Below are 10,581 nucleotides of genomic sequence, written 5' to 3'. Positions count from 1 at the left end.
TTCGTTGCTGCTCAGGGAATGAATTTTAGGTAATATAAAAAAAAAAGTTGCAGAAGGAAAAAAAAACCGATAAAACTGTTCATATCATTTAAAAAAAGTGCATATTTGACGACTGCAGCGAGCTGTATGGGCCCAGCTGGGTACTACTTTATAGTATGTTCATTCTACTCACTGGGGTTTATGCCTAAAGTCAGACTTGGGTTCATGTATAGGTATGTGTCAGCTGCTATAACTATTGGATATATTTAGACTAATTAAGTTCATTGGCAGATCAATTGAATGGGGTGGGGAAAGGCATGGAGGGCAACTGTGGATGCCATGGACAACGTGGGAGGAGGATGGGACATGGCAGAGGGTGGGGGATGGGGAATCAAGAATGACAAAACAAAAGGCAAGGTATGCAGGACATAAGAATTGGAAAATTATTTGCTGAGAACATGTATGTTGATGTGCTTGATTAAGCCAATGCACAGTGTATTTTGGATGGAAAATTCATTTGTGTGTTGTGATGGTGTATAGTGAATTAATGTAGAGAATGAATAAATTTTTTAAAAAATTAAAAAAATAAAGTTTTATGCTTTTTTAAAAAACACATTTTTAGTTTTGAGGTTATGGATTGCTGTTTACAGAGTTTTTTTTAACTGAAAGGAAAACATTTTTTAAAATAAAGATTTGTTCAGGTTGTTCATGATTGCCTGATGATTTTTTTTTTTTTTGCTTTATTTTGTAAAAAAGAAGAAATATTGGAAAAGTTTTTAAGTCAATGTACTTAAATGGTAAAAATGTATGTTTTACTTTATCTGGTTTCAGTTATTTCTCTTAATGGCATGTTTATTTGATGCTTCATAAGAAAACGTTCATCGTAGTACTAGCTTTAGTTAAATTCTTAGAAGTACGGGGATAAACAGAAATGTTAAGTGTTCATTCAGCACTGGATCAGGGACACACCAGTTGTTACTCAGTATTGGGTATCATATTGTTACTAACTTTTTTCTTAGCTTTTATAGTTTTGTTCATAATCTGTGTTTTTTTTAGAGAGGGTTTTTTGTTTTTGTTTTTGTTTTTGCTATAGAGCACATGAGCTCTTTGGAGAGACAGAGAGACAGAAAGTGAGAAATAATCCCCCGGAGGGAATGGCCACGCTGCAATCCTGTCTCCTTTCTTCTCTTGGGACTTGGGGTACATGTGCGGGTCTCAAACCACTGGGTCCGAGACTTGAACCACAGTCAACCACATAGGAGTCCAGTGACATAACTATTATGCCATCTGCTGGACCCATAATCTGTGTTTTAATAAACCATTTTGATGTCTGAAGCCTTGTTGAGCATATCAGACTCCTTGGAAGATGCTAAAATATAACTTTCTGGTCTAATGTTCTAAGAAGAACCAGGATACACCTTAGATTTCTCAAAACAAACAAACAAACAATATATACACACATACACACACACATACATACATACATTCATATGCACACACATATGCATGCACACACACACATATTACCTATTACCTTTGTAATTTCAAAATCATAATCTGTTGCTTTGAAAATTAACTTGTACTTTCTGGATTTGACATGATTTTTATTTTGGTCTCCTGAATTGCAAATCAAATAGTTATTGTTTTCTCTTACAAAAGGAAAGCCAAATGAAGCTGTCACTGAAAAAATATTTTACTAAAATGTATCTTTATTTCAGTATCTTAAACAGTGAAGATGAAGAAATATTCAGTAATGAAGAACATGACTATGCATCCAAAAAAAGGAAAAAGGACCACTTTGGAAATGACACAAACACGCAAAGTAAGATAATTTTCAATAGTGATTTTGTGATATTTTTACTCATTGGCTATGTTGATATACTAAATTGTTTTGACAATGCTCTTATGAAATAAAATATGATATAGGTATGTAAATTACAGCACTGTAATCTGTATGCCTACTGAATTTAATTATTAGATTTTTGTGCCTTGACCATTTTAGTTGGTAAAATGTACAAAAACAAAACAGGTGACAGTAAAATCCACACAAGTCCATGCTTCTGAAGGGCCCAGTTGTGGTCCTGAGCAGCGCAGCCCAATGGAACATGTCTTGACTTTGGTCACTGAAGACTGAGTAGGAGACAGACATGGTCAGAGCTAGAGCTGAGGACATGGGGAAGCAGTGAAGGATAGAAGGGTAGGGAAGGCTGGAGACAGTCATCCATCTGTGAGAGTGGAGGGCCTCTGTTACGGCACTGCCTTACAGCTCAGCTGCGAGTCCCCAAGGCATGTTAATGTATGAAGCAGGTCACATGGGCAATGTAGCTACTGTGAATCTTGGAGCTTTGGGATATGAGTTACATGAAAAATGTGTTTCTGTGGAATACCATACCTGGCAATAAAGGAATAGGACTTTATCGGGTACATAGAATTTATAAATAATTAAATTGCATTTTTATGATTATGTTTTGATGTGACTATAGTCATCAATAATCATTTTCTTTTAAGTTACTAACTCTTGGTACTGTCTTAAATCATCTTCATTTGAAGGTGTTTCAATAACTCTTAGTATTAGAAAATAAGGCAATTCGGATTATATTTAACCAGATAAAAACATTTCTTATAAATATAGTAAGTCAGATAATTTTATTAACTTGACCACTTACGGAATTCCTTTATAAATCTTCGTTTTGAAATGATTTGCCAGATTTTAAGAACAAAGTTACTTTTTATTCCAGGTTTTTATCGTGAAAAATGGATCTATGTCCATAAAGAAAGCACAAAAGAAGTAAGTATTTCATTATAAATAACAGTGTATCTTGCTTGATTTCTGTTGAATATGTAATGTCACGTAAAATAAATTTCTTTTGCAACTTCAAAATCTATTGTTCACACTAATGAATGAAAGCATTCATGCATATTTTGAAGCAGTGATTCTCAGTTGTTCCTGTGGGTGTTGTATGTATCTACTGTGTATGTGTGTGGTGTGACTGTGTATATGGTGTGTGATTTGTGTGGTGGGTGTGTGTGTGTGGATGTGTGTCTGTGTGGTGGATGTGGTGTGTGATCTAGGTGGCATGCATGTGGTATGTGTGGTGGGGTGTATGTGTACGTTTGGTGTACATGCATGTGGTATATGTGCATGATATGTGCATGTTTATGGTGTGTGTGCATTTGTATGTGTGCAGTGTGTGGCCACCCCCACCCCCCTTTCTGAATCAATAGTAGGACTGTTTCAAACTCAGAATGGATCTCTACTGTTTGTTAGCACGATCCCCTAGTACTGATGGGAAAGGTGTCCTTCCTGATGTATTCGGGGGAGTTTGGGGTATCTGTGAGCCCTGTGTTCAGTATGGAGAGTAGCTCATATTAACTTAACGATCAAAACTGAATCTGTGCCGAACAGTTTGAGCTGTTTCCCTGCTTTTCTTTTGCCAAGTTGGCTCAAGCTTCTTTATGAGCCATGAAACAAACCAGTTCACTTCAAACTCTGTTCCCTGTGTCTTCCTTAATATCAAGGAAGCTTAGCTACTTTTACAGTGCTAGAAACTGCATCACTTAACTTACATCAGTGGTGAAAAATAATTTAGGAAACAGCTATGTATCATAATATGTTAAGTTAAATGTTTCAGAAATGTTTGTAATGGATGTTCTTAAAGTAACCCAGCTTCCTAGAAACTTAAGGATTAGATTCTGAGGAATTTAATCTTTAGAAGGAAAATTCCCTTTAAAAGAAATGTATTCAACCAATTTGGTGATGGTTAATATTGTTAAATGGATATAAAACTTCTTCTAATCTTTAGTATCTGTCTTTCATAATCTTTAAGCTTTTGTTTTTTTACAATCAATGAGTACATACTGCCCCGCGAGCACACCCTGTACTTGATGTGTGCATTTGTAACTCCTCACCCTGCTAATGCAGCTAAGCAGGTGATTGGTGCTGCGTAGCCTAGAACATATCATGTTTAGGTGCCCAGATTAGGATATGTTCTTGAGATTTGAGGCTCAAGATCATCAATCCTAGAGTGGGCAACTTGTCCCCAGTGAAAGAAACCAAGATACTTAATACATAGTCCCTTTGTCATTACATCAACAGCAGTGTAAAAAAAAAGTCCACTAAGGCATAGTGTCTTAATTATACATAAATTACTTAAGTTTAGCATTGCTGTTATGTACTCTACTCTCATCGAAATCTGAAATAAATCTTCAGAATAAAAACAAATCTCCTTTGCTAAAAAAAAAAATGCATAGTCTAATTCAAATTAACTGTGAGTTCATTTTGGCTAATTGACTACTTTGACTGATTTTAACCATTTTGTGTTGCTTTTCCAGAGGCATGGCTATTGTACCTTGGGGGAAGCCTTTAATCGATTAGATTTCTCAAGTGCAATTCAGGATATCCGAAGGTTCAATTATGTGGTCAAAGTAAGTTTTACTTCAAAAGTTACTTTGATTACTCTCTTGAATAACTATATTTTGAAAGTTACAAGTGTAAAATGTCTAAGATGTTTTTGGCAGCAGCGTAAAGGTGCTCTGTAGCAGGGGAAAGGATGAGTTCAGGAGGGAACAGTGAGAAGTGAAGGTTTCCCTGGTACTGGTGCCAGATACTGCAGGGCGGTCTCTTGTGGGGTCTCACCACATTTCTGTGGACAGCATCAGTGACTGTGAGAAGAGGGGCTCCCATGTGACCTTTACTTGATGATTTCATGTGTATTTTCTACTTTATGTTTTCTACAAGGAATGAGACATTTTCATAGAGGAAGAAGTAACCAATGGGGGGAGAAAGGAATTCTACACAAAATAGAACTCCCTAAGCCTTATTGCACTAATGATACATTTTGAGAAGAAATTTTTACCTTGAGCTACATTCAAAAGGAAAGAATCTCATGGAAACGGCAGTTGATGTAGTGGCTAGGTTGCTGGACTCTCATGTAGTTGACCGTGGTTCGAGTCCTGGACCCGGTGGCTTCAGCCTCACACTGGGTATATGTGCGTGTGTGCCCAAGATCCCGAGAGGAGAATGGAGGAGAAGGGATTGTGTTTTAGCCATCCTGCCTGGGGAGTGATTTCTCGCTTTCTGCTTCTCTGTCTTTCTGGTGAGTGCGCGTGCCCTATAGCAACAAAGAAAAACTTCTTCTCCAAAAAAAAAAAAAAAAAGAAAAGGAAAGAATCTCAGCTATATAGTTCACTTATTATTTGCCTTTATTTGTCTAAAGATTAATTACTATGTGGTTTATTCACTTTCATTATATCAGAAGTAATCATGGTTATGAAACTCTTAATTTTGTTTTTAATAGTAATGTGAGACATGGGAAAGATTTGTCTTTAATGACTTTCAGACAGTTAAAAGTGTTACTAGAAGGGGGACCAGCAGATGGCATAATGGCTATGTTGCTGGACTCCCATGTGGTCGACTGTGGTTTGAGTCCTGGATGTGGTGGCTTAAACTCACACCGGGCACGTGTGCATGCGTGCCCAAGATCCCAAGAAGAGAATGGAGGAGAAGGGATTGCAGCATGGCCATCCCCCCTGGGGAGTGATTTCTTACTTTCTGTCTCTCTGTCTCTCTGTCTTTCTGGCAAGCACTCACGCCCTATAGCAAAAATCTCTAAAAAAAATAAAAATAAAATAAAAATAAATTGTGAAGGACAGAAAAATGAGATGGTTAAATACCTTCAGCCGCAGGTCATTTTATCTGTTTGGTTTGGTTCCCACCAGAACTTGTCTAGGCATCTTATGTAACTAATAACTGAGAGATCCTTTTATGCCACATGCTTTAGTGAAACCCAGTTGACATTAGCTAAATTTTAAAATTTTGTTTAGACTGAATTTTTTCATTGTGTTCTGAGTTCTTATGTTGATATTTATACACTGGCCAGCAATTTCTCCCTTAGATACTTCTTTTGGAGGTGAAGAAGCATATTTGACTCCACTTTGTTGAAATTTTCAGGAATGAGGTAGCAGGAAAAAACCATGACTGCAGAGAGGTTTGTCTTACAGCCACGGTTTCTCTATGTAGCTCTTTGAGGGTTCAGACCACACTTCACAGTGCTCTAAGTAGCAATTCTTGGCCATCTGTCTACGTAAAAGGATTTAACTCTTGGGGTGGGCGAAAATCAGAGTAGGGTAGAGGCCCGGGAAGAAGAGAGCTGGCTGCTGGTGGTCTCAGTGCCAGATGTTCTGGCTCATCTTTGTTCGCTGATTCCAGAGAAGGTCTGAGTGTTCTGTGCTTTGTGAGAGGGGAGTCCATAGGCCTGGGCCAGTTTTCTATCAATTTCCACTTCATGAATTTTTGTTTTGTCTGCATACCGCACATTACTATTATTTACCGAATAATCATATTTTTCACATTGACTTTTAAAAACAGAAATACCTACTTTAGCCTCATCCTAAACAACAATACTTATTGTACATTTCTGTGCTGCATATATATATATATAGTGGAGAAATATTTTTATAAGAGTTAAGTCACTAAGATACTTCCAGGTATTTTCTTCAGTGGTGTTTATTATCTTTATTCGAGGATTCCAGGAAATATTCGGTTCCTACAGCTACCACAAATGCAGCAAATCCCCACTTGAACCCTTTTAATAATGCACCAATGAAGGAAACATTGTTTGCAAAGCCACCCATGTATCTCCAAGCTTCATTCCAGGCCCATGGATCTCTTAGTCCTTGTGCAGCCAGCTTCTCCTGGACAGTTTCTAATGGTGTTCCTTCTGTCTTCCACTGCTTATAATCTGGAAGTTCCATTTTACCATGACCATGACCCTGACCTTGTTCATGTCCATGGGCCATGACTGATAGCAATCTGACCTCTCAGGACACTATGGCCAGAGCCTGTGCTGCTTATATTTTTAATACATGTAAAGTAAATATGTAACTATGAAAATCAAAATGTATATCCATGTACCAGCTAAACTTACCCTGCAACATTTTGAGAAGCACTGTGCTTCTCATACCACATCCCAGAGGTAGAGGGTAGAGCTGGAGATTATAGGAAACATGTGGAGTGTGTGCATTGAGGATGTTCCAGCACTGTCTCCCCTTTTCAAGGGTCACCCTCAAACATGGAATCAGTCCATCATATCTGTTGGTTGCTGCCTACCAGGTGGAGGCCCCACTGGCTCTTCTGTCCTCTGCAGGAATCCTACCTTCTCCCTCCTGGCCCTCCAAACTCTATAAGTACAGCAAACTTACCTTCTGAAATACGATTTGTCCACCATCTGCTGAAAACGAAGTCAGATGGGCCCAGACTCTGGCGATTGGTAGCGTACAGGACTGTGGAGCTGGAAGTCACATGCTGGCTTTAGTTCAAGTCCCTGGCCTGAAAGCGTGACTGGTGCGTGTGCACATGCACATACTCAGAATCCTGGCAGGCTGGAGGGCTGGAAGAAGGGGGTGGTGGCATGACTCAGCCTTGTGGAGGATGCATCTGCCCTTCTCATTCCACCTCCACCTGTGCATACAGATGCACTCTATCATGAATTGAAAGAGGACAGAACAAGACAACAACAACAACAGCAACAAACCCCCCCCCAAAACAAAGAACCACATTTTGGTGATTATTGGTAATAAAACATACATCTTGCCTTGGATTGGGCCTCTCCATGTATTACTATCCCAGTCTTTTTTTTCTCGTCCCCATTTACTTTTACTTTTTCCTTTGCCCTCATTGTAGGTGAAGAGTTGGTCACTCCTCGGCATTGCTCTCCTCTTCCCAGGACTCACTAGTTTGGTCCCTGTGGTCCAGATGGTCCTCACCTTTGGAGATGGACATCTCCCTGTTTCTGGGTAGCTCAGGGAGCTCTTAAGTAGTGGAGACATGAAAACAACTGAATAGATATCTAGACATCTCAGTCTGGAATATCTGGTTAGATGGAGATTTCAATTTTTCTTGTAATTACTACTAAACACTATTTAAGAGCAGGTATTTAATAGCCACAGTCTGCAGATCGGGGTCCACTGAGAAGTGCTGAGGTCACGGATGACCTGGGTCCTCCCAGGCTTCCATCCACACGGGAGTGTGGCAGTGGGAAGGACGGCGGCTCTGGAGCCACACAGTCAGTGTTCGAATGATCTCGTTTTCTTACCTACGAGGGGAGCTCAGTCCAGTGACTTAATCTTCTCACTCATGGCATGATACATTTTAGTATCTACCTCAGAGGACTGCAGTCAGGACTAAACTATTAATAGTTCAAGCTCTTGGAACAGGCCGTACCGTACTTTCTGTGTTAGCTACCATGTCGATTATCTTATGAGAAAGATTTAGGCAAAGGGATAACAGCTCCATGCAGATTCATTTGTAACTCAGGATTTTTTTGTTTTAGTTGATATCTCTTTCTTTTTAATTTTAATTTTTTTCTTTTTTTAATGTTTAATTACTGTACATCTTTACAGCATACAAAATGAACTTTCCCAGCATAAATATACTGAAAACAAGGTCCAGAGGAAGTGCCTGAGGTCACAATGGAAACAAAGATGGGAAACAGAAATACAGTTGTCCTGAGAGCCAAGAAGTGCTTTGCTAAGACCTTATTTTCCCTAATTCTATAAACTTTTCCTCTGATTGGAAAGCAAGTGATTGGGACTGTCAAATGGTATAATGGTTACATATCTGGACTCCCACGTAGTCAACTGCGGTTTGAATCCTGGACTTAGTGACTTGAAACTCACACTGGGTGTTGTGTGTGTGTGCCCAGAATCCTGAGAGGAGAATGGAGGAAAAGGGATTGCTTGATTAGCAATATGATCAGAAATTTTAAAGACAGTCCTTTTAACCAGTTTTAATTAATTTGGCAGGTCATTATTTTAAAACATATGATGCATTTTAGAAAGCCACTTGCTTTTTTTTTTTTAAGAGAGAGCTTTGTGATAGGGCGTAATGCACTCCCCAAAGAGACAGAGAGAGACAGAGAGACAGAAAGCAAGAAATCACCTCCTTCTTGGGGGGGGATGGGGAGACGGCCACGACTCAATCCCTTCTCCATTCTCCTCTTGGGATCTTGGGTACACATGCACACGTGCTTGACATGAGTTTTAAGCCACCAGATCTGGGGCTTGAACTGTGGTTGACTACACAGGAGTCCAGTGACATAAGCATCATGCCATCTGCTGGTCCCCTCAAGAAAAATTGATATTTAGAATACAGGAATTTATTTCTACTTTATAAAAATGTTTCTTACAAAAAGGATATTCTCTGATTTCCTGAGTGAGCAGAATTTCTCTTACACAGAAAAAATACACACATATACATGCATGTATATACTCACACACACATACACACACACACACACACACACACACACACACAGATAGACTAGGCCATTGAATTAACTTCAGGTATTTCTTATCATTTTTTCCCTTGAAAATTCTGGATTAAAATGTGTAAGTGAAATAGGTGAATGTCTCCAGGAACAATATTTGTTAAAGAAGAGGGTCTAAGAAACAAGTGGTAGAACTTCAAAGAGAAGCTTATTTTCAATTGAAGGAAGGGCACTTCAACTAACTTGAGAGTGTGACCTCATTTGAATTAAATTTGGCCTTGTAGCTCTGATGTTTTTCAGCCAATTTAACATAAATTGATGATTATGGTGGAGAAGTTGTGTCAGGTCAGTTTGAGTACTCTGGGGATACAAGGGTTGTTTATTCATTGAATGGCCATTTGTATTCTAGGTGAATATCCAAATTATATCAGAAATTTGAAATGCCATTATTAATACAGTCAGCAAGTGTTATACCCAGTGTCATCTTTATGTTTAACTCGCAGCATACTTTATCAACAAGGTAACTTGTGGAGTATGACTAAATACAGCAATTAAGAATGCTTTTATGAAAATTAAAATGATAAGTTGTACAACAGTTCAATTTTAGTTAAAAATAGCAGTCTTACTTTCTGCCAGCACTGAAAATCAGTGAATAATGAATAAGATGAGAGTCAAATGGGATGTTAATTCCCAGGGAAAATGGAGAAAGGGACAACTCAAAAAATAGAAATTTCTTCTCAAAGATCACTGCCTGAGCAACTTGGAACCTGTTTGCAAAGGCCCGAGTTTTCAGACTAGAGTCCAGCCTGCACGGTCTGTACTGTGGTTCTTCCTGAACCTCTGGGTAGAAGGGGAGTGTGCAGGGAGCTCACAGACTTTGGACGGGGTTTGAGGAAAGCGTGTGATGCTTTCTCCAGAAAATGTACAGTTTGTATAGACCACAGGCTGCATTCACATTTAGGGACTTGGTGGTTATGCCTTGACATGTCATCACTGTGCTAAAGAGAATAGAATTGAGGTTTTTCAAAACAGAGGGTCAAATTCCAGACGCTGAAGAATGTTCAGAGCTAGTCTGTGTGTCTGACACACACACAGAGCGCCAGGCAGCCTGACTTGAAGCAGGAGCACAGATTTTGAAGACTGCCACGCTCCAGTCGGCCTCCTGTCCTGCTCAGGAATGTGGTTTGGGGCCAGCTTCTTCATCTCTTCATGCCTCAGTTTCTCATCCGTAGAGTGGATTTAAAAGGACCGACCTCAAAGGGATGTTATGAGAATTAAATGGAGATCAAGTACTTCAAAGTGTGGAAGGAGAGTGGGAGTGGGGAAGAGTGTAGGG

The 10,581-nt window shown here is 39.1% G+C and overlaps 1 protein-coding gene across 5 annotated transcripts in view; it reads left to right on the top strand.

Moving 5' to 3' along the window:
- FBXO25 (F-box protein 25) overlaps window positions 1-10,581 on the top strand; it is a 66,744-nt gene that overhangs the window by 28,483 nt on the left and 27,680 nt on the right. For 3 of the 5 annotated variants that reach the window (XM_006141631.3, XM_006141633.3, XM_014592729.2), the window contains exons 3-5: window positions 1,698-1,801; window positions 2,718-2,767; window positions 4,312-4,404. In XM_006141631.3, the coding sequence (XP_006141693.1) occupies window positions 1,698-1,801; window positions 2,718-2,767; window positions 4,312-4,404 (247 nt within the window). Of the gene's footprint in view, window positions 1-1,697; window positions 1,802-2,717; window positions 2,768-4,311; window positions 4,405-10,581 lie in introns of those variants that run through there. The other 2 variants (XM_027776780.1, XM_014592733.2) reach the window with 2 other exon arrangements.

This window comes from Tupaia chinensis, unplaced genomic scaffold (assembly GCF_000334495.1).
Source record: "Tupaia chinensis unplaced genomic scaffold, TupChi_1.0 Scaffold000061_1, whole genome shotgun sequence".
Classification (NCBI taxonomy): Eukaryota; Metazoa; Chordata; class Mammalia; order Scandentia; family Tupaiidae; genus Tupaia; species Tupaia belangeri.
The sequence above is the reverse complement of the archived record's forward strand: the minus strand, read 5'-3'. Positions and strand labels throughout refer to the sequence as shown.